At 60.0% G+C, this 23,482-nt stretch overlaps 1 protein-coding gene across 1 annotated transcript in view; it reads right to left on the bottom strand.

Moving 5' to 3' along the window:
• The window catches only part of CFAP46 (cilia and flagella associated protein 46), a 56,293-nt gene that overhangs the window by 11,806 nt on the left and 21,005 nt on the right, over positions 1–23,482 (bottom strand). Inside the window, exons 23-41 of the mRNA XM_079793278.1 lie at positions 22,397–22,528; positions 21,879–22,041; positions 19,554–19,638; positions 17,973–18,111; positions 17,423–17,606; positions 16,097–16,256; positions 14,243–14,448; positions 13,082–13,219; positions 12,273–12,422; positions 10,794–10,942; positions 9,830–9,928; positions 9,017–9,149; positions 8,120–8,266; positions 5,601–5,801; positions 5,414–5,520; positions 4,088–4,264; positions 2,743–2,878; positions 2,226–2,414; positions 1,305–1,493 (exon numbers count right to left, since the gene is read on the bottom strand). Coding sequence (XP_079649404.1) covers positions 1,305–1,493; positions 2,226–2,414; positions 2,743–2,878; positions 4,088–4,264; positions 5,414–5,520; positions 5,601–5,801; positions 8,120–8,266; positions 9,017–9,149; positions 9,830–9,928; positions 10,794–10,942; positions 12,273–12,422; positions 13,082–13,219; positions 14,243–14,448; positions 16,097–16,256; positions 17,423–17,606; positions 17,973–18,111; positions 19,554–19,638; positions 21,879–22,041; positions 22,397–22,528 — 2,884 coding nt within the window. The remainder of the gene's footprint in view (positions 1–1,304; positions 1,494–2,225; positions 2,415–2,742; positions 2,879–4,087; positions 4,265–5,413; positions 5,521–5,600; positions 5,802–8,119; positions 8,267–9,016; positions 9,150–9,829; positions 9,929–10,793; positions 10,943–12,272; positions 12,423–13,081; positions 13,220–14,242; positions 14,449–16,096; positions 16,257–17,422; positions 17,607–17,972; positions 18,112–19,553; positions 19,639–21,878; positions 22,042–22,396; positions 22,529–23,482) is intronic.

Raw genomic sequence — 23,482 nt, 5'->3', positions numbered from 1 at the left:
TCGATCGGTCGCATGCCGTACCCACTGCCCTTCAGTCCTGGAAATCCAGGCTCCCTGGCCGCAGCGCCCAGCAGCTCTGTGCAGCTGCGACCCAGTGAGTCAGGTGCCCGCCTGCCCCGGGACTAGGGGACCGTGAGACTTGTGCCAGCCTGTCTGTAGAACAAGCCACCCAATGGGGTTCTTTGGGATGCAGTGGGCCCAAGAGGACTTGGGTTGAGGGGAGGCCTGGGTTTGTGGGGTCATGGCGGGCAGGGGCCGGAGGAACCTGGGCTGGGAAGGGGCTGGATCTGGGTGGGTGGGTTTCTTGAAAGCCCTGCCTGGCCATCTGGGAGTTAGTGCACGTTCCCCCCCCCCCCCCCCAGCCTTCCCAGGGGGCTGTTAGCGCCACCTCGTGGACAAGCCCCATGTGGACAAGGCGCGTGGGTCTGCCTCTACCTGACTGAGGCCACCTGTGCAGGTGCCCAACAAATGCCGGTTGAACAAGGGCCAGGCTCCTCAGCTTCACCCAAATGTGAGTCCTAGCCTAGGTCCTAGGCACAGAGCGCCCACAGGGGCAGACGGGGCCTGTGTACCAGGCTGGACAGGGAGGCGGGGGCACCAGCTCCAAATCACACGGGGTGCGGAGCCACCTGCCCGGGGCCAGAGGGCTCCTCCTAAGGGACGGGGTGTGGGCCGAGCCTGGCTGCACCGGGTGGAGGAAGGGCATCTGCAGGGGCATTTAGGAGGGTGACCTGCGTGGCAGCGCTGTCCCCAGTTCCCACTAAGGGGTCGTGTGCTCCCATGGGTGCCTGGCTGTGGGCAGCCTCGCCAGGGGCTCGAGAGAAGGGGGGCCTGCATGACCACAGGGCCGGTGGGCGGGGCTCGGCGCTCACTTGGGCTTCTCTGGACTTTGTGGGGTGCAGGGCCCCTGCTGCACGTTAGCCCCTGTGCCCAGGCAACTCCAGACTCCTGGGCAGAGAGCTGCTGAGGTCGGGGAGGCACCGTGAGCCGAGACCATGTTTGGGGCAGGGGACCGCCCCCCCCCATGTGCCTCTCTCTCCCACCTCCACTTTATAAAGGGACAGACAGCACTTGTCCATAGTCTGTTCTCAGAGGCCTGCCTTTCTCTCCTGCCCCAGGGCTCCCGCTGGCGAGACTGCTTCTTGCCTTTTCTCCCGCCTCCAGCCACACACCCTTCTTAACTGAGGACCATCTGAGGCCCATTTCACATCCTGTTCTGAGAGCAGGGGAGTCTGAAATGCTTTGTTTGCGTTGTTGAAGCACGGACGGTGGGTTGGTGCCGAGCTAGAAGCGGGAGCACGTACCAGGAGGCTCTCCTCCCAGTAGAATATGGGGCGCACGGGGTCCGCCTGCATGGCCAGCAGGCGCAAGGCCCTGCCCACCAGGCCCAGGAGCCGCGCGCGGATCTCCACGCAGCTGGCGCTCAGCGGCTGCAGGCTCCCCAGCTGCGCCAGCGCAACGTGGGCCAGGGTCCGCTTCAGCGTGAACCATCTCTTCAACACAAACCACGTTAGTTACTCCCCCTCCCGCCCCAGAAAATGCAACAGGCCCACCCTCCAACGCCCCCGGGGCCACCCCGCATGCCCCGGGAGTGGGGACACAGGAGCCGTCTGAGAAGCACCCCTCCTCCCGGCGGGGAGGGTCTCCAGGGCTTAGGTTATGGGAGGGTCACTAAAGCTTGCATAGAGAACCTCAAGTTAGGGCTCAGCGACAGGCATGAGTTCGTACCAAGTCCAATCTTAGGACTGTCTTTCATCCACCTATAGTTTCGTCAAATTTGTTCGATTCGGAATGCATGAAATCTAAGAAAATGTCTAAAATGGCAGAATGCTTCCTTCAAAACAAATAATTTGCAAATTAAACTTTTTTTTTTTTAACAAAATGTGATTCATCTTATGGACTTTTTCATACGCTGGCAGAATTGTCAGAGCAAACTCAGAACTCGGGAGGGAGCTCATGTGCTCGGGCAACATCCCCAACGTGACCTGGATTCATTAGCCAATGAGGTTCCCTCAGATGATCAGGTGAGGCCCTTCCTCAGCAAGGCCGGGGACCCCCAAGCTGTGGGGGCGGCTGGGGGCCGCGGGGGGCCGCGGGGCAGAGATCTGAGGGGCGTGCATTGTGAGCTCCGGGCCCGGTTCCCACTGGCTAGTCCTCTGCTCACAGTGGCAGAGCCCCATCCCAGCACGACGCCCACGTGGGCGGGCCGGCGCAGCGGTCATTACCAGGCCGGTGGGGGTGAGGTCGCTCACGCTCCGCAGGTAGTCGGCCAGCAGCTTCTCCATGGAGTCCTGCCGCAGCTCGCGCTCCAGGGGCTCCTCCCAGATCAGCTGGAACATGTCCAGGTACACGTCCACCAGGTTGAGCTTGAGGTGCGCCAGCTTCCTCGCCAGGGGCGTGTTGACGTTCTGTAACTGACACGTTGGGGACAAGTCAGACCCTGGGGCCTCTGGGAGGCTCAGCGTCCGGGTGCTGCTGTGATGAGGCATCACTGACGTGTTGCTATGTTTTCACGGACGGAGACCCCCAAAGAGCCATCACCACCATGAAAACAGTGACGTCCCCCTCACACCCCACATTCCCTCCCTCCCACCACCTCACTCTCCCTGGGCCCCAGGCAGCCTCACCTGGGTCCCCTCCCCCGGGTGGCCACAGGGAGCGTGGGCAGTGCAGGCGGCCTCTGCTCCGGGGTGGCCACAGGGGAAGACCAGGCGTGGCCCCGGGTCCAGGACACACACTTACGTCTTGAAGGGCCAGGAGGCTCTGGACACTGTGCAGCAGCTCCTCCTCCTCGGCCACGGCGCTCTGGCCCAGATCATAGGCCTCCAGGTAGTACGCGGTCCTTTGCTCCTCGTCCGGCTCTATTTGGGCGCATAACCTTCCCAGGACGAAGGGCGGGCGGCAGAGATGTCAGAGTGGTGCGTCGTCAGCAGCGACAGAACGTGCAGTGTGACTGTACTGTGCATGTATTAGTGCTCAGCATGTAATGAGGCGATCTTATACACGTACAGATATTGTCAGCATATCTGAACACGACAGAGCGCAATCACCTTCCTGTCTTAGGGACACGGGCGCTGGGCGCCTCCCACCAGGCCCAGAGGGCTCCGCAGCGTCGGCTGCCTGTCCCGCCCTGTCCCCAGGCTGCGTCTGCATTTCTGAATTCCTACGACGACCATCTACATCGGACTGACATCCTACACATGTCCAGGTCGCTTTCCCTCATCAAAGCTGTTTTAACACCTTACATGCGTGTCATGGAGCGTGTGACTATCCCAGGGCGGGAAGGGGGCGTTTCCTGAGGCTGTGCTCATCTCTCTGCGGGGCTGTGTGTGAACACATGTGCGTGGGCGGGGTAATGTATACACATGCATGTGATACATGTCTGCACGTGTGAGATGTGGCTGGATGATGTGTGTGGGTGTGTGACCCGCATGTGGACACTGGAGGCGGGGCTGCTGCCTGTGGTGGGGGTGATGGGGCGGTGAGGCGTGTGTGTGTGCAGAGACTGAGCAGGTGGGACATCAAGGTGGCAGAACAGAAGCGAGGATACCCGTGACGAGCTTTACTTGAGGGCACCCCAAGTGGCTGCACACCCCCAATGTGGGCGTCCCCATGGGAGATGCAGGTGGCCACAGGGCAGGGGCCAGGAGGAAGCCCTACGGGGCCAACGGGGCTGATGACAATGTGACAGGGAGGAAAGCTGGCCACGGGGGGGGGGGGGGGGTGGGAGGAGCGGCAGCACAAGGACCCGAGGATAGAGAAGGGCCTGTGCAGAGACTCAGCAGGGCCGGCGGCCGGCATGGGGCGGCTGGTATGGGGCGGCCAGCATGGGGCGGCCGGTATGGGGCGGCCGGTATGGGGCGGCTGGCATGGGGCGGCTGATATGGAGCGGTCAGTATGGGGCGGCTGGTATGGGGCGGCTGATATGGAGCGGTCAGTATGGGGCGGCTGGTATGGGGCGGCTGGTATGGGGCAGCTGGCATGGGGCGGCTGGTATGGGGCGGCTGGTATGGGGCGGCCGGCGCGGGCCTGCGGAGCCTCCGGGGACAGCTCCCCGCCACCGGGGGACCTGCGGCCAGGCGCTCACCTCTTTAACTTGGCCCGCTCCAGCTTTATGTCCACACAGTTCTCTTTGTAGCCACAGCTGACAAACTTTTCCTCAGTTTCCAACAAGCGCTCATACAGCTCGCTCAGCAAAAACGGGAATTCCAACGGTTCGCTGTCCACCGACTCCTGGGCGATGCGGATCCGGAGGTTCAAGCACCTGTGGGGGCGGGAGGGACACTCCACTTTCGGTTCCACTAACGTGTGGCCGACGTGACACTGGCCGATGGGACACGGCCAACATCTGGGACGACACCGGCCGCCCTGGGGAGCCACCGGGGCCTCCACCTTTCACCCCGGTGCCGGGAGGAGCACCTTTAGTTTCTTGAAAACCAGAAGCCGCTCAGCCACGTTCTCCCGTCACAGGACAGTGCAGCTAGAGCCCCCACCCCCCAGGTGTCCGTGTGGAAAATCAAACCCTCCTCCAAGCACTGCATCGGCCTGCAGAGGTGCGTGTGCCCGGACGGAGGCAGGAGGCGTGTGGACTAAGTGGTGGACTCGGGGTGGGCACGAGGGGCGCCCCAGCAGCCTCTTGCCAACACAGAACGAGAACTCGACAAAGAAGAGGCAGGAAATAGAGAAATCCAAAATGAGGCAAAATCCCTGTTGCTTTGGCCAATGACGCAAAAGCGGCTTCTTCGAAACAGTCAGATACTCGGGATTCGGGGATTCTGAGGTCGGGGAGGAGACGGACAGACCCCGGGGCGGCCTGGGTAGAAGCCATGAGAGAGGCTGTGAGCCTCTCTCCACCACACCACCAGAATAACGGCTCAGAAACCAGCCGGGAGTCTGAGACTAACAGGCAGGGGGAAATGGCGCTGCTGTTCAAAGTTCCGTCCCCAAAGCACGGGCCGCGGGCCCAGGGGGTGGAGAAAGCCTGGTGCTGTCTCCGGGGAGGGACAGGGGGCTCTGAACACCAGCCAGAGCAGAGGAGGGGAGGCGGCTGAGCCCCAACCCAGCACAGCCCTGCCGTGGATGGAGGTGCACCCCACCCCCACCCCCACCCCCACCCCCACCCCCAGCCAGCGGTGCCCGCTCCTCCACCCAGGAGAGGCCGCAGGAAGCCCACGCATGCTCACGGGCAAGGAGGGCCGTTCCCTGAGAAGTTAGGGACGAGACAAGGCCACCTGCATCTTTGGAGAGAAATACACGCTGCTCCGAGTGGCCCAGAGCCCGAGTGGCCGGACAGACACGTTGTTCCTCAGAGGGGTGAGGGGTGCACAGTCGCTGGAGAAGGGTGACTGCGGGGCTCCCGCTGTGCGAGTCCCTGACCTCCACCTGGCCGCGAGCACGCGTCCACAGAAGTTACCTGGCCTCCAGGTCTGTGGCCATGAACTCCAGGACGGGCGCGCGGTTGGGTCGTTGTCTCTTGAGCACCTTGAAGACCTCGATGAGCTTCTGGAACAGCTGGCAGGCCTGGGGGGCGCGCACACGGGCGTCAGCGGGGCCCCAGCCCGCGGCCCTCCCTGCTGAGCACAGCGCTGGCCTCTCCTCACCATCCCTTCTTTCCCTTCCTTTTCCGTGGACAAGATCGTGTCTGCCAGAGTCAGCGTGGACCGGTACCAGAACTCCTCGCCGCCGCCCAGGCGCTGCGCACGCTCAATCATCTTCCTGGCTTGGCCGTAGTTCTTCTCCTTGTTGGCCAACTGTGCCAGCAGCTGCAGGCATTTGGCTTCTGCACAAAGATCCTTAAGATCCTAAGAAAAGACAAACACACATGGAGACAGGATGGGGGAGTGAGCAAGAGACTGAGACAGAGACAGAGATAGAGAGACAGAGAAAAGAGATGGAGAGACAGACAGACAGAGAGACTGAGGTGGAGGGACAGAGGGACAGAGACAGAGAGGGGACAGACAGGAGTGCAGCAGCTCCGGGCAGCAGGCCTTTCCACACCTGCGCCCTGCACTGGGCGCCTCTCCGACCCTCAGGCAGCTGTACGCTTGCCCCGGGCACAGGGTGGGCTGAGCCTGCGGTGCTAACACCCACCTGCAGGACTCTGGGCCGGGGTCAGAGCCCTGGGAAGCCCCCCTCAGCAGCGGCTCCAGCACCCTCCCGCCATCCTGGGGTGCGGCTTAAGGGCTCCCCTGAGGCCTCGGCCCCCAGGCTGGGCATCGCTGTCCTGATGCCGGTCCAGGGCTGCCTCTGTCTTCCACGCACCGCACATGTCAGGGGGCTGTGGGGTGGGAGGGTGGGCCGGGGCCTCGCTGGCCTCTGGACTGAGCCAGGCTTTGAGGCAGGGAGAAGCCCTGGTGGGCTGGGCCTAGAGCGGGCAGCCAGCATGCAGCTCAGAGGCTGACGGAGGGAGGCCTGATGGGCTCAAACCTCTCATCCCAAGAGCCAGGGCCCCCGAGCGGCCAGCGCAGGCTCGGGTGCAGTTGCGGTGGGACAGTGGCTGGAGTGGGGAGAGGAGAGGTGGGCACAGAGAGGAGGTGGGTATGGAGGCCGGGCACCTGCTCGGAAAGCAGGGACAGCGCCGGAAGCTGGTGGGTGCAGCAGGAAGGACCGGTGACAGCTGGGCTGCTGTGAGGACACAGGATGGGAGCAGGTGCAGCCTTCCCCAGGAGAGCACGGAGGCAGGGCCCAGCCCCTGCAGACACCCAGGGAAGACGTCCCCAGCCGAGCTCACCTGGCTCTGAGTGCTGAGGCTCAGGGAGGAGACAGAGGAGGGCAGAGTCCCAGACTCTCAGACATGAGGTGGCTGGGTGACAGGGTGGCCTGGGGAAGAGGCTGAGACAGAGCAGCCAAGAAATACCTGCCCACACCTGTCCCAGTGCCTGAGACCTGCCCACACCTGTCCCAATGCCTGAGACCTGCCCACACCTGTCCCAGTGCCTGAGACCTGCACACACCTGTCCCAGTGCCTGAGGCCTGCACACACCTGTCCCAGTGCCTGAGGCCTGCACACACCTGTCCCAGTGCCTGAGACCTGCACACACCTGTCCTAATGCCTGAGACCTGCCCACACCTGTCCCAGTGCCTGAGACCTGCACACACCTGTCCCAGTGCCTGAGGCCTGCACACACCTGTCCCCAGTGCCCAAGACCTGCCCACACCTGTCCCTAATGCCTGAGACCTGCCCACACCTGTCCCTGATGCCCGAGACCTGCACACACCTGTCCCTAATGCCCGAGACCTGCCCACACCTGTCCCTAATGCCTGAGACCTGCCCACACCTGTCCCTAATGCCTGAGACCTGCCCACACCTGTCCCAGTGCCTGAGACCTGCACACACCTGTCCCAGTGCCTGAGACCTGCACACACCTGTCCCAGTGCCTGAGACCTGCACACACCTGTCCCCAGTGCCTGAAACTGAGATTGGCATGTCAGGAGGCTTTGCTGGTGCCCCTGAGTCTTTACACGTTTATCAGGGACTTTTCTCTCTCTGGAGTTCTTCACAAGTAACCCTCCCAGGGAATACACTTCTGAATGCTGGACGGACAGACAGACCACCTGTCTGCGGCATGGAGAGCACCTGATACTGGCAGGAGGGACGCTCACCTGGGCCTCCACTCCGTCCTGGATTTCCCCCCAGGACATCTTCTCCTGGGAGACACAGCCCAGGAGGAAAGCAAGGGCCCAGCTGGAGAACGAGACCCCAGAGAGGCCACATATCCCCGCATTGGGACAGGGGTGTGCAGGTCTCAGGCTGACCTCCGAGGAGTGAGAACGAGTTCACGGCGGGGTTGGGGGATGGGGGGAGTTGGCCTGTCTGCCTGGAGGAAGGAGCCCGTGGTCCCTCCAGGTCCTCACCCTCACCCCACACACACCACTGAGATGCCCAAAAGGACAGAACGGGACCCAGCAATGCAAGAAAGGAACCCACGGCAGCGTGGGAGCAGGCCCTGCAGGAAACTGGTCAGTGGGTGCGGGACGACCAGGAAAGTAGACAAGGCCTGAAAGGCACTTTCCACAGAGAACCACACGCGTGTTCTGGACCCGGAAGACCCCAACCCGCTTCCAAACAGCCAGGCGCTGCCCAGGGTGTGTGCGGGCGGCGAGGTGCAGGGCGCCCTACCTGGAAGGCCTGCTGCGCCTCGGACAGCAGCAGCCGCGCGGGCTGGTACAGCTCCATGTCAAGCAGGACTTCCGCTTTGAGGGTCCACAAGAGGGGAAAGGACGTGCCTTCCAGGCCTCGCCCAGTCTCCCCGTTTATCTTCAGGATCTGTAACACACCGAGCCGGCGCTGCCTCCGACGGCCAGGTCTGTGCCCGACGCCGAAGCCCGGCTTTCCTCCTGGGCACCTGTCTCCTCTCACCAACCAAGCCACCGCCCAGCTGCCCGAGCTGGTTCCCGGGCCGGCCCTGCTCCCTCCCGTGCTCGGCGCGCTGGGCCCCCTCTCCTGGCCCAGGCAGCCCCCTGCCCTGACCGGCGTGGGACAGGTCGCTGAGCTCCAGCAATTCAGCAAGACCACAAGGACCCTCCGCCTCCTGGTGCGGGTCCCACACAGCCCGTCCCCAGCAGGAGCCTGCACACCCCAGCGCCTGTCTGGCGTCTCCCCAGCAAGTCTCCAACGTGGTGCTGTGAGTGCTTTTCTAATGGGCAAGCCCACGGGAGGGGAGCAGAGGGAGCGTGGGAAGTGGTCAGACCCACGGACGCTCTCTGGCTGTGAGGGCCCCGCCCTTCCCAGCCCCATGCTCTGCACCCCTCAGTCTGCACCCCTCAGTCTGCACCCCTCAGCGCCACCCAGGCTGTCTTCCCTGAATCGCTGCTCGCCCACCAGGGCCCTTTCTAGATTGGTCTGTGGTCTCGTCTTCCCTGGGGACCACCATGGAGGGGACACACGCCATCCGTCCCTGGCGTTCCCAGGACACGGGCGCACAGGGCTGTGGGCGCAGCGCAGTGGAGACAGGACGGAGCCAGCTGCAGCCCTGTCCCCCCAGGACCCTCACTGGGCAGGGCAGCGCCCAGCTACCTGGTCCTTGGCCACGAGGGGCCGCACCTCCCCTGGCGGCACGGCAGGCACGGGCTCAGTCATCGCCGGCAGATTTTCTTCCAACAACGGCTCCCTGGTCTTCTCCTTCCTCAGGGCAATCTCCTTCCTGCAGCTGACGGGGTGAGACGGGCAGCGTGCTGAAGAAGCGCCCACTGACCAAGAAATGCCTGGCAGCGCTCCACTCCACCAGCGAGCAAAGCACCACGACGTCCAACGTCTGCCAGAGGCCGCTGTCCTCTCGCGTGTTGACAACGATTTCTAAAATCCCCACGAGTTGGCAGCACCGCACAGGACCCCCAAACCCACGCTTCTCGCCCGTTCTCTCTCCCACTCCAGACTCAAGCAGCCAGCTGTGGGTCTGCCTCCCGCCCTGGACGTCCAGACGGAGCTCCACCCGCCGAGATGGGCGAGGCTCCTATCGGGCCCGCCTCCCCCGCGTGCCCTCCGCATGCCCGCTGCCCTCACCTTCGCCTTCGCCGCTGCACCCAGACCCATGAACCATCTCGGTCCCTTTGTCTCCCCTCCCCTCGCACCGTCCCAGCCTGGGGGATGCCCGCGCACAGGAGGGTCAGTAAGTAAGAAGCTGCACCCCCACAGAGCGCCCCAGACCCTGATTCCCTGAGCTCTGTACCCCTGGGTCCTCCCAACACCCACTGTCCGGGCATGCTGGGCAGTGGGGGCCGGGCATGGAGGGAACGCAGCCGAGAGCAGGGCGCCTCGGCCCCGTGGCTCCTTCTTCCTCGCGAAGGGGTCCCTCCGCGCAGGACGCAGCTGAGCCCTGGCTGCACGCACCTGGACTGCTCCGCGTCCCCCATGTAGGCCTGCCCCACGGCGTCCTCGTGGAGGGCAGCTGCTTCTCTCAGCCTCAGGTCGGAGCAGACGAGGGCGAGCCTGGGGAGGGGCGGCAGGAGCTGTTACACAGGACGCAGCAGGCCTGTCGGGCTGCCCTGCGCTCCGAGCACTCGAGAAAGAAACGCACAATGGGATGATATTTTCAATAATTTTTCAAGCTAAACAAAATTACTAGGGAAAAGGAAGAGGTGGCTCTATCCAATTTCAGGTCGAAAAAAACTGACACATTCATTCATATCTTTGTAGGTTCCCATAAATGCAGGTTCCCAGTCTTGGGGCCACCCTGTCCGAGGTGTAGACAAGGCACACTGGGCGGCGCCCTGACCACCCATCACCGCCCTGCGCTGCTTTAGTCCTTATGGGAAACAATTAAAACACTGTATGGGAGTACAGTTGACATGCAAATATTACATTAGCTGCAGGTACGACAAGGTGATTTGACACTGATGTTCCTTATGATGTGATCACCTCTCTAGTCACACAACCAACCATCTGTCACTATGCAAAGTTGCTGTTTATTTTTATTTTTGCTAATCCTCACCTGAGGATATTTTTTCCACTGATTTCTAGAGTGAGTAGAAGGGAGGGGGGAGGGGAGAGAAAGAGGAAAGAAAAGAGAGGTAGAGAGGGAGAGAGAGAGAAACATTGAAATATTGATGTGAGAGAGACATCGTTTGGTTGCCTCCCACACAGCCTGACCAGGGCCTGGGATTGAACCTGTGACCCAGGTACATGGCCCTGAACAGGAATTGATCCCAAGACCCCTCGGTGGGAGGACTGGTGCTCTGACCACTGAGCACACCAGCCAGGGCAGTTGCTGTTTATTTTGAAAGGATTTGAAGCCCACAGAGAAGTCGCACAAACCCTACAAAGATTTCCCTGAAAGGGAAGCAGGGAGACCGACCGGAGGTGGTAGAGGTCTTTGAGGCTCTTGCTGTCCACCACGCAAGCTGAAATCAGGACACCCAGCTGCAGGACCGGGATCGTGAGCTCATGGAGGGACATCTTCTGCAGGGCCTTGACCAAATGGTCCAGAAAATACAAAGTGTATGTCTGCACAAACACACAGAACATGGACGGTCAAGGGGGAGGGAGCTTGGCCCGCTCGCTCACAGGGTCTTTCTTCAGAGAACGCTGTCCTCCTCGGTGCACCGTGCCTGGCACACAGCAGCTGTTCCACAAGTGTGTGTTCAGTGAATGAATGAATGACATGCTCTCTTCCTTCCCTCCTTCATTAATAGCTATCCTTTTGTCATGTGCAATTACCTATACTCACCACACTCAAGTATAGTTAAAGATGCTCACAAGAAACAATCCATTTATGAATTTATTCAAATTAATGTTTTTGTTTCATTTATTTTTTTCCACTAAAAACTACCAATCCATTAAAAGCAAAATTTTTTTCTTAAAAGAACTTCTTTATGTACACACACAACTAATACTTCTTATAATATTGCACTAGATTTGATAAAAATCATCAGTCTTCAGTGGAAAATTAGACAAGTTGGATGAACTAATTTAAAAACCTACTTAAAAGCACTGAAAGAGTGAACAACATTGAGAAAACTTCCTGGGCCAGGACCTGGCAGAAGGCAGGTATTCGGGGACCCTGACATGTTGGGGTGCATATGCCATGGCTGTCTGCTGACGGAAGAGGCAGCCAAGAGGCTGCAGGGTGCCTCTGACTTTGTTTGTAGGGTTGAGGGCCCCCGAAAGCTAAATGCCCGGGCTGGGTCCCCGCAGGGCTGCACCGGACGGCTAGGGGTGTGGAGGCGTGCAGCCCGCTGGTGAGGATGTGGCAGCGGGAGCCACTGCGGGAGGCACTTTGCGATGCCCACTGCCGTTGAAGGCACACATCCGCTGCGACCCACAAACCCTGCGGGCGGGTGTGCCCTCCAGACACGTGGGCACCGACCCTCACAGCGGCCTCACCTGAGGACGCCGCCCCCTGAAACCACCCAAATGTCCGTCAACAGTGGGAAGGACACGGGGATTGTGGTCCAGGTGGGCAATGGCGTGCTCCAAGCAGAGAACAAACCACAGAGCCACGGGGGAGCCCCTAGGCCTGCCCCACATGACCCTCAAGATCACACATGAGTGACTCCATTTTTTAAAGCACAAGAAACACGCTGAACGAGGCCCCCAAAGTCACCAGGTGCGCCCCCCCCTCCCCCCCCCCGCCCGGGACCTGTGCGCGTGACTTCATGTGGCAAAAGGCCTGTGCGGGTCTGATTAACGGGTCCCGAGGAGGGAGATCATCGGATGTAGTCACACGCGTCTCAGAAGTGGAGGCAGAGGCAACACTTCCCCGAGACCAGCCCCTCCACGTGCTTCTCCGCCCGGCGCGGTTCACACGGAAACCTCGGCTGCTCGGTTCACTCACCGGCCTCTGGATGCTGGCTGTGTTCACGGTGAAGTTGCTCCTGTCCTGTCTGAAGAAGGCTATCACCTCTTCCGGGCAGAAGTAGGCAGCCCACGCCTCCACGCTCGCGGGGGGCTCTTCCATCTCTTTGCCGGAAAGCGGGGTTTGGCCCTGGGAAGCAGGAACGCAGGGTTTGCTTCACAAAGTGGAGCTGAAAGTTCCAGTGGGAGTGTGGGCAGACAGGTGGGAGCCGGGGAGAGTGCCTGCCGGAGCCACATCTGATTTTATGTCAAAACTCGATGGGACGTCCCTCCCTCCTGGGAGAGCGTGACTTAGGCTCTCTGCCCCGTGCACCGCGACCGGTGCCGTCCCACACCCTCACTCAGTAAGCGCTGGCGCCGAGCCCCGGCGGGAGCCCAGCTCTGTGGGGCAGAGCAGCCGGGACAATGCCAGGCGGTGGCAGGAGCACGGCCATGTGGACAGGCAGACGCTCAGGTGAAAGGTCGGGGGGTGTGGGACAGCCGCCCCTCCCACCCACAACACAACCAGGACCCAGAGGTGCCAGGGGTCACCTTGCAGGGCCTTTGATCGGAGACTGCTCTGTGTGGGATAAACTCCAGGGAGAAGCCAGACACCCCCCCACCCCACCTCCCATTACGGTCCTAGCTCCCCAGGGTGTGTGTGAGAGAGAGATATCACTGCCTCCATTCTGCAGAGGAGGAAACTGAGGCACAGACACGCTCATCGGGCCCACAGCCTGGGGCGCCGAGCAGTGTCCGCACGGGGGCTGGCCCCCGCTGTGCTGCCTGCACCGCTGAGAAATGCATTACCTGCTTCAGGTCTTTGCTCTTCTCTCTGTCCCTGTCCTTGACCTTCTCCCTCTCTTTTTTAAGCAGCAACAAATTGGAACTAGCTGTTGCTGGGACTTTACTTTCTGAGAATGATTTTTTTGCTGTTAATAAAGAAACCTGGGGAAATGAAATAAAATTGGCAGCATTAAGAACAGACACCCGTTCTCACCTTCCTCCCAGACACTCAGATCCGAGGGGCGGGTCAGCCTGCCAGGGCCTGGCCGGTGAGCCGGCGGCAGAGGTGGCTGCAGCATCCCCAGGTGGGACACGCGGGGCAGGGAGTCCTTCCCGTTCTTCCTGCTGCCAAGGGGCAGGACGGGGCCTGGGGCACACTTGCCCTCAGAAAGAAGGCCGTCTGGACAGAGCTGCCTGCTGGTGCACTGCCGAAGGAGGTCCCCAAGAACACAAGGCCACCCAGAGCTGCCGTGAAGGGGGATGTACAGAGGTGGGGGGAAGGGGTGTGTGGGTGGGGAGAAGATTCTGGAAGCCCAGCAGCAGGGGCTGCTGATGGTCTGAACGACACAGGCTTCAACTGAGTGGCCAGATTATTATGATCTCTGAAAGCATAATAATCTGGCCACTCTGTGTGTGTGTGTGTGTGTGTGTGTGTGTGTGTGTGTGTGTGTGTGTATTAGAGGCCTGGTGCATGAATTCGTGCATGGGTGGGGTCCGGCCAGCCTAGCCAGCAGGAGGGGACAAGGGTGGTTGGCTGGCCTGCCTGCTGGTCAAACTCCTGGTCGAGGGGACAATTTGCATATTAGCTTTTTATTATATAGGATATACACTGGGTGGCCAGATTATTATGCGTTCAGAGATCATAATAATCTGGCCACTCAGTGTATATAGATAACTTTATTGATTTTAGGAGAGGAGGAGAGGGATAAAAACATCAATGATGAAAGAGAATCATTGATTGGCTGCCTCCTGCACACTCCCCAATGGGGACTGAGCCCGAAACCTGGGAACGTGCCCCTGACTGGAACCGAACCTGGGACCCTGCAGTCCGCAGGCCAACACTCTATCCACTGAGCCAGACCAGCTGAGGCACGTCCCGGGCTTTAGAGAATCTTTGGAAGCAGCAAAACTGAGCACCGGGCTGGTCCCCAGAGGAGCGGTGCCGGCCCAGCGGCCGCGGCCCACCTGCCAGATGTGCCGGAGGAAGGCATAGGCCATGAGGCAGTAGTCCTGGTAGCCGGCGGCACTCGGGGTGTCCATCAGGGCCAGCAGGATGTGGGCGCGGGCCAGCGCCTCCAGCTGCCTCACGTTCCGCAGCTTCTCCAAGGAAGCCGTCCCCAAGTCCTCAGACTCCAGCCTCTCCGGGGTCACCTGCACGAACGAAGGCTCTCCTGGAAGAGAGGGCGCCCGGACGCATGTCCGCAGCCGTGGCCTCTTCCTCGCCGCCCTTCTCCCGGGCCCGGGGGTCAGAGGGCGGAGTCCTTTTCCAGAAGGAGCGCCCAGCACTCGCCGGTTTGGCTCCGAGGGTAGAGTGTCAGCCTGCGGACCGAAGGGTCCCGGGTTCTTTTCTGGTCAGGCTGCAGGCTCCTCCCTGGCCCAGGCCCTGATCGGGGCTCGTGCAGGAGGCAACCGATCAATGGGTTTCTCTCACATCAATGTTTCTCTCTGTCTTTGCTCTCTCTTCCACTCTCTCTAAAAATCAATGTGAAAATATCCTCAGGTGAGGATAAAAAACAAACAAACAAAAAACAGAAGGAGTGCCCACCATGCAGGGCCCAGGGCTTCTCTCCCGAAGGGAGACAGGAGGCCTGACTTTTGGGGTGCCGTGGCCACGGCCAGGCTGCAAGGAGACACCGGTCCCAGGCCCAGGGTAGGGGGTAGCTTCTGGCATCTGCGGCTCTGGAGTCACTTTAGGGGTTGGGAGCGATGGAATCTCCCCTCCTCGGGTCACCCTAGTTGGTCTGAGCTTGCCCTGACGGGGGCTCAGCGTTGAGGGAACGAGTCCACGTGCTTCTAGTGCAGATTCCCAGGGCCCCCGAATCTGCAGGCCAGGATGGAGGCCGCCTCAGTGCTGCAGCCCGGCCCGGGCAGCATCATGCGGCCTGTCTGTGGGGGGCCGTTCCCCTTTGTGGTGTGAGAGCACTGTTGCTGGAGCAGGACCCAGAACAGGAGCCCAGCAGCCACCCGGCCGCCCTCACCCCCACGCTCTGTCTGCTGGGCGTGGCCACTGTCCTTTTGCAGGTTGCCTGTGGAGGCCCCGGGTATCCACTGCTCACCTGCCCCAGGCCCTGGGTCCTCAGGTGGCCCTCAGCCTTGCTGACAGCAGGGGCTCAGGACCAGCCTAGGTGGGGGGAGGGGGGCTGAGGTGGTGGTGGGGAGGGAAGCAGGGAAGGAGGCCCGACCTGCCAGCGCCTCTGGAAACGTGGGGCCTGCGGGCGGCACCGCTGAGTCTGTCAGAGCCCCATCTCCTCTCTCCAGCCCCACGGGCCCCTGGCACACGTCATGCTCCCCACAGAGCAGGCTCCTGTGCTTGGGGTCACCTCTCAGCCCCCCCACACACACAGTCCAGGAGAGGCCACTCTCCCACAGGAAAGGGGACTGGTTTCTCCGTAACGCTGCTTCTTCTCCCTCCAGGGCGGGTCCCCGGGGCAGGCCTGTCGGCATCTCCAGGGAGTTCCGCAGTCCCTGGCCTCCCCCAGATCTGCCACGTGGAGCACCCGCAGTTTGTAACCGCACCACCCCCCCCCCCCCGCCGCCGCCGCCAAGGTTGTGGCGACAGTGAGGCTGTCCAGGCTTCCCACCCGCCAGCTCCCTGCTCAGCAAACCCCCCCTCTGACCCCAAGCCAGACCCCTCTGCGGCCTCCACACACTGCCGTGGCCACGCAGCCTGGGGTGGCCTGGGGCCGCCTCCATTTCCTGGCCTGGAGAAGGCGCCTCCCCGGTACCCCCGAAGGGCGGCTCTCTGCGCCAGAGGAGACAGCGGAAGGGACAGCGGAAGGGACCGCGTGCCCGGAGCCGTCCCTGGCCGCGCCGCCTCACCTGCTGGCTCAGGTGTATCCCTGGAAGGTTTCATCCCCAGAAGGATGTCGATGGCCCAGTTCAGATGGAAGGTCACGTCCTCGATGGGGAACTGCTGGTAATACAGCCACTCGCTGAACTCCATGATGTAGTTGACCTTGTGCCACGCGCTCTCGGGCTTCTTTGGGATTCAACAGAAAAGGGATGGGACGCTGCACCCCCACGCAGCACCCTGATACGGCACCCGCCACAGTCTAGGACACCAGCAGTTTGGTGCTTCACTTTCTAGAGGCAAATGGTTCATTCTCACCCTGTAGTCATCCCAGCGAGACTCCCTCCACTGGGACTCATCCGGCCGTCCAGGCTCATCACGGCCGCCCAAGGGCCAAGGGACCGTGTTCATGTGCAACATGTAGCGAGACTAGAGCTTGGCAAAGCCTCCGCAGGCCCCTGCTCCCTGAGGACACCCGCAGCCCAGCCCAGTGCCCCCCGACCCTGCGTGCCCCGCCTGCCCGGAGCAGGTTGCTCGCCACGCCGGCCTCGACTGGCCCCTGGCATCCCTCTCCCAGCCTGTCTCCTCCGGCGCGGGCTGCAATGTGCGTGTGAGGCTTATCTGGTGGCTCTGTGGTCAACTGGGCTTTGGAGGACAGAGAAGGTGCCCTTCCCAGCGTGCAGCCCCAGGGTCCTGCCCGTGCACCAATGGCCAGTCATTGCTGCACAACGGAATGAAGGCGCCAGCCAGCAGGTGGCGCCCGGCCTCCCACTTATCCGGCCGCCCTCACCCCACACTCTTCATCCCACAGCTCACAGGTGGAGGGGAGCTGCGGTGGGTTCTAAAGGTCGGGAAGGCAGGGAGGAGGGTGTGGTGCCGCAGGGGTTTGGGAAATGCTGGGCTAATGCCGGTGAGATGGAAGGAAGAGTGGAGGGGGCAGCAGGACTTTCAAGGTCAGCGTGGAGGGAAGTCTATGAGCAGAATCAGCATAGAGGCAGCCATTAGCCCAGGGCACTGATTGAGGTCACCAGGAGTGGGGACCCTGGGTAGGAAGGGCCCTGGGTAGGGAGGGGATGTGGGGGGGCGGGCAGGGAAGGAGGCCCCAAACACAGGAGCAGTAAGAGGGGCCCTGGGTAGGGAGGGGGCTTGGCAGCCAAGGGAAGGAAGTCCTCAGTGGGGAGGGCAGCCAGATGCCCCCAGGCAGTGACAGGGACACGGGCTCCTACACCAGCAACTTGTCCCTCCGCCCCGGAAAGGGTGAGGAGAGACGGGACGGTCTGCTGCCCTTGACACGTGAACCGCTGTCACCCCTCCCCCCATCCCCCCATCACCTCCAGGACTGATCGGGGCCACACCTGCAAGGCCTGGATTGCGTTCTGATAGCAGGTCAACTCCCCGTAGACGTTCTTGGAGTTCAAGGCCAGGCGGTGCCACATGTGTGCCAAATAATCCTCACTCTCGTCCTTAAACTTCTGGATTTCCATGGTAAAGTTCTGGCCAAGTTTGGCCTTCACGATGACCATGTGCTTGAAAATCAAGCTAAAGGGACGTGAAAGAGGAATTAATTCTGGAATCGAAGGACAAAAACTTAACTGTATTATTCACCCAACCCGGAAGTATTGGTCCATGTCCCTACTTACAAAGATAAAGCGAAACGGAACCTGAGTTGCTTGGGCTTTTGTGCTGTGGTCGATTTTTTAAATTTATTTTTTAAATTTATTACTTTCGTGTGGATGTCACGTCGTCAATCCCTACCCTTCTGGTGTTGGGTTCTTCGTGGAGAAAAGTCGTCGGAAAAGGGAGAGTGGGGGAGGCCCTGAGGGGTGGGCTGCGAAGGCACGGGGCTGCAGGAGGGGCTCCTGGCAGGGGGGTCCCGGTCGGGGTGGGAGGGTGGGGCGCACTCACAGGCGGTGCGCTGTCCGAGGCAGCATCTGCACGGCCTCGTCCAGCACCTTCAGGCCGCCCTCCCAGTCCTCATTGTCGGCGTGGCAGTGGAACAGCATCCCGTAGAGCGCGGCCCGCAGGGACAGGTCATCATCGGCCTCTGTGGGGACAGGGCTCAGGGCTGCAGGGGCCTGGGCTGGGACAGGCATGTCCCCCCCAACCCCGCCCCACTGCCTCCCCTGGAGGCCACGGGGATGGATGGAGCCTCCCCTGAAGGCCATGGGGGTGGATGGAGCCTCCCCTGGAGGCCACGGGGGTGGATGGAGCCTCCCCTGGAGGCCACGGGGGCGGATGGAGCCTCCCTGGGGGCCACGGGGATGGATGGAGCCTCCCCTGGGGGCCACGGGGGCAGATGGAGCCTCCCCTGGGGGCCACGGGGGCGGATGGAGCCTCCCCTGGGGGCCACGGGGGCGGATGGAGCCTCCCCTGGGGGCCACGGGGGCGGATGGAGCCTCCCCTGGAGGCCATGGGGGCGGATGGAGCCTCCCCTGGAGGCCATGGGGGTGGATGGAGCCTCCCCTGGAGGCCACGGGGGCAGATGGAGCCTCCCCTGGAGGCCACGGGGGCGGATGGAGCCTCCCTGGGGCTGAGCACAGCAGACCCCCACCACCACCACCACCACTGCGCCTCTGGATGGTTACGGAGCTCCTCGCTCAGCTGCCAAACCCGGCGCACGTTTCCCCAGTGCTGACTTTTTCATGTTGTGCATTTTCTTTATTCTCATTATTTAAATGTTCGTGTATTTGAAATTGTGCCTCTTTGACCACTTTAACGTTTAGGAAATAATATTCCCACAAAAATCTCTTGCTTTGCTCCATTCCACTTTCTGTTTTTTCCTGGAATTTGAATTTTAAAACTGCGACTCCATTTGACCTGGGTGACGTTTTTTCAGCGCACAGAGTACTGTGGCCGTGACTTGCACTGTCCCCGCTGCCTCACGGGCCACGCGGGCTGGCTCTCCACCAGGGCTCCTGCGTGACGCTGCTCGCCGCCCCCGAGGGCTGCCACCTGCATGTCTCTCTGAGCACCGCCAGCCATGTAACTGTCGGGGTTTAGACTAACCTAGTGCTTAACTACATGCGGTCACATTCTGTTTAAGTCAAGTCTGTGTCTCTAACTCACATCCTGAGCACACACGAGGACTCTTACACTAACAGTGATGGTGAATTAGCAGATACTCATCATTTCTTTCTTTAAATGTGGATTCTAAATATGGTTTTCATTGCTCTAAGATCGGTATTTTTTTATGGAAGTTGAATATGATTCATCCATCAGAACAAGCCAGAGGCTAGATGTCAAGGCAGCCTGGGCGGCCTGGATGGACCGTGCGGCCCCGGACAAGGGGACCATCGGGCCTCGGTTCCCTGTGCACACGGGGCCTCGTGAGGCCGTTGATGGAAAGCACTGGCAGTGCCGGTCACAGCCTGACGGCTGGCAGACGCCGCCTGCGGTTTCCGCCACGGTCACGCTGGCCTTACAGAAGGGCCGGGGACTGAGGCACCGCGTCCTCCCGTCCCGCGTGTGGCGGCAGCGGCTGCTCACCCGGGAGGAAGGAGCCCTGGGAGGTGCCTCCGCTCTGCAGGTCCGCGGTCGGCCACTGGTGCAGGAGCTGCACTTCTTCCTTCTCCTGAAGCAGAACCGACGAGACATGCCCTTGCAAGCTGCCGCTTATTCCTTCCCCACCTGGTGCTTCGTCTGCCTCCGCATCGAATGACAGAGATTGCAGCTAAGTTTCTAAGACACCGAGTCACATTTCTCCCATGAGAAAGGCTGTCCAGCGCAAGGCCAGCTGCGTAGGGGACACGCAGGCCTCCCCGGTCTACAGCTTCCTCAGTGACAAGGCATCCAGGTCACTCCTGTCACTTTAAATCAGGGGGATCAAAGCACATTAGGGAAAAACAGTGAGGCACAGCAAAAGCTCCAAATGTCTACACTAGTCCCTTAGGCCCTAAAGAACTAAAAAAGAGCAAACTAAACCCAAAATAGCAGCAAGAAGGAAATAATAACGATTAGAGCAGAGATCAAGAAAATGCAGAATAGAAAAACAAAAAGAAAACAAATGAAACCAAAAGTTGGCTCTTTGAAAGATTAATGAAATTGACAAACGTTTAGCTAGACTGACATGGAAAAAAAGAAGACACAAACACTTAAAATCAGACATGAAAGTGGGAACACTCCTATCAAGCCCAGAGAGACAGAACGGATTATAGCAGAGAGTCCTATGGCCAATTGTACGCCAACAAATTAGACAGCCTAGAAGAAATGGAAGAACCCTGAAAATCACAGAAGTCACCTAAGCTAACTCAAAAAGAAATAGAAAATCTCAACAAACTTCTAACACGTAGGGACTGAATCAGTAACCAGAAACCTCCCAATAAAGTAAGTCCTGGAACAAATTGCTTCAGAGGTGAATTCCACCAAACATTTAAATACTTGACTTCAATCCTCCTCAACTCGAAAAAATTGAAAAGGAGGAAACACTTCCTGACTCATCCAGTCTATGAGACTGGGATTATTTTGAGAGGAAATCAAGATAAAGGAATCGCAAGAAAATTATAGACCAATATTCTTACAAATATAAATGCAAAAATCCTCAACAAGGTATAAGCAAATCCAAGGGCATAAGAAAAATATTATGTGCCACAACCAACTGGGATTTATCCCAGGAGCACAAGGCACTTTAACATAAGAAGAACAATCATTGTGATGCATCACAGTAACAGAAGGAAGGAGAAAGCCACATGATCATCTGAATTGATGGAGAAAAGGCATTCGACAAAAGCCAGTCTTTCATTACGAAATCTCACAATCTCTCAGAGAACGAGGAGTTGTGGGAAACTCCCCAACACAATGAAAGGCATTTAAAACAAACCCACAGAAAGCACCGTCCTCAACGGTGAAAGACTGAAACTTCCCCTCTGAGATCAAGAGCAAGACAAGGACGCCTATTCTCACACCGCTGCTATTCTACATTGTACTAGAAATGCTAGCCAAAGCGATTAAACAAGAAAAACAAATAAGCTCATGAAAGATGCTCAACAGTCATTAAAGAAATTAAAATCAAAACCACAATGAGGTACCACTTCACACCTACTAGACTGGCTAAAATTTTAGAATGGAAAATAACAAGTGCTGACTAGGATGTGGAGAAACTGGAAGTTTTGAACATTGTTGGTGGGAATGAAAAACGGTGCAGCCGCTGTGGAAAACAGCCCAACAGTGCCTCCAGGGCTAAACACAGAAGTGCCACAGAACCCAGCAATTCCATCCCTGGGTATCGACCCCAAGGAACCGACAATAGGAGCTGTGTCTGTGCACCCGTGTTCACAGCAGCACCGTTCACACGGTCAGCAGGTGGAAACAACCCATGTCCATCCACAGAGGAGCAGATAAACGACACGAGGTCTGCATAGCATGGAACACTGTCCAGCCACAACAAGGCTCCAACGTGCTGAACCTGGGAACACTGTGCTCACTGAGATGAGGGTTAGAGTTAGGAAAGTTCCCTCCATCAAAGGTGCCAGTGATAGGGTGCAGGTGGGCGGATGTCAGTCAGGCTGAGACCTGCCCAGCCCTGGTGTGCATCTTGCCCAGCGGCTTCTGTGCTTTCCTCAGCTGATCCTAGGGGCCAGCCCCCCACCCCCCTCTCCCCTCTCCTACGGAGCTTTCCAGGGAAGGGTCAGGGTCTCTTGGAGGGAGGGAGGGTGGAGAAGAGGAGGCGGAAGGGAAGTCTTGAGCTCAGCCAGGCCCCCCCCCCCTCACTTGAGCAGCTCCGAGGGGTCTGCTTTTCCTTGGGAGCCCCACCCGCCTCCTCTGGAGGAAGAGCCTGAGAGGCACCGCGGGACCCGGAAGCCGGCCCTGGAGCACCTGGGTTTTGGCCTCCGTCTTGTTGATGATGTTGACGATACTCTGAATGGTGTGCCTGGCTTTCTTCCTGTTGGCCGCGGAGGACAGGAGCGGGAGCTGGGTGTTCCAGTAGTGCCGCGCGGCCAGCATCACCAGGGCGCTGCTCTGCGCGATGCCCCCAAACCTGAGAGGGAGGCCTGACCTAGCGAGCTGCAGACACACAGTCACCCACCGAAAGCCCCTGGGTCCTCAGAGGGCAGGGTGAGGCCGGTGTCTGACCTGGAGCCTGTGCTCACGTCTGCAGGACATGCCCCTGGGGGTCCCGGCTGTGACTCTCCTGCGCCATAGCCCCCTGCCTTCACCCCCCACCCACCCTTGCCACGGGGTCTGTGAGGGAGGGCCGGCCGCCGTGACAGTCCCTACTGCGTGTCATACTCTTCATTTCAGGGCACTACAGCTGCCATGTATCTCCCATGCACAACACGCACCCAGACCCACCACACACGCAGTCCGTTCAGCCGCAGAGCAGCGCGGCGCACCTCACGCTCTCGGTGAAGGCCTTGCTGGCTGCCAGGCGCAGCTGCTTCCGCCCCTTCAGGTTCTCCATGATGCTCCGGCCCCGGATGCAGGCGCTGGCGCTCAGCATTTCTGCCATCAGCTGAGCCTGGGCCCTGCAGACAGAGACACCTTAGCACACAGGAGGGTGGTGGGGGGCGGGGGGAGGGCAGGGGCGTGCAGGAAGGTGAGTGAGCCCGGGGTGCCTGGAGCAGTCTCCCGAACGTCTCCAAACCAGAACTAACTGGCTGCGTGCAGTCGACCCAGAGAACCACCAGACAGCATCAACTGGTGTCTTGTTTAAAATATATTTTAAATTTTGAGTGGACGCTTATTAAAGCTGGGGACAGTGAGACAAGGAAGGCCCTGGGGTAGAAGCATCAGGAGAGCCTGGGCAGGGCAGCTCTGACTCACTGAGAAGTCAGAGGAAAGGGGCCTTGGAACAAGGTCAGGGCTTTAGCCTGGGATGAGCTGCCACTGCCCACTGTTCCCCTAGTTGCAAGTCTCATGGGGACCTTCGAGTTCAGGAGACGCACGCCTGTGGGGGAAGAGGAGGGAGGAGGGAAAGGTGCCCCCAGGAGGAAGAACACACCAGCATCAACTGATGTCTTAAATGATCATTTGTGGGGTGCTGTGCACAGCAGCCGGTGAGCAGAACAAGCCCCTCTGGGAGCCCCAATGCACACGAGGGCTCAGTTCTGGGCAGCTCCCACTCAGTGAGCTATGGAGAACATGGAATCCCGCTCCCTAGACGTTTGCTGGCCCAGCCAGCCAGGCTGGGCCCACAGGACACCGCACACACTAAGACATCACCCCTGTCTAGGCTGGACTGATCACATGCCTGCAACTCAGCCCAGGGGGCACCGACTTGATTCTGAGAGACATGCACAGGCCCCTGGGTACACGCCCTGCCTGGGCCTGGGGCCCTGAAGCCAGGGAGCTGCCTGCAGGAGCAGACAGGAGCCCAAGGGGAAGCTGCTGCCCCTCGGCTTGCAGGGTCTGCCACGCAGGGTCAGGTCCCTGCTCTGGAGATGACCCCCAGGCCCTCCTCTTTCCAGGGGTGGGAGCAG

This window comes from Cnephaeus nilssonii (genome assembly GCF_951640355.1).
Source record: "Cnephaeus nilssonii genome assembly, chromosome: 16".
NCBI lineage: Eukaryota > Metazoa > Chordata > Mammalia > Chiroptera > Vespertilionidae > Cnephaeus > Cnephaeus nilssonii.
This window is presented reverse-complemented; position numbering and strand designations above follow the sequence as displayed.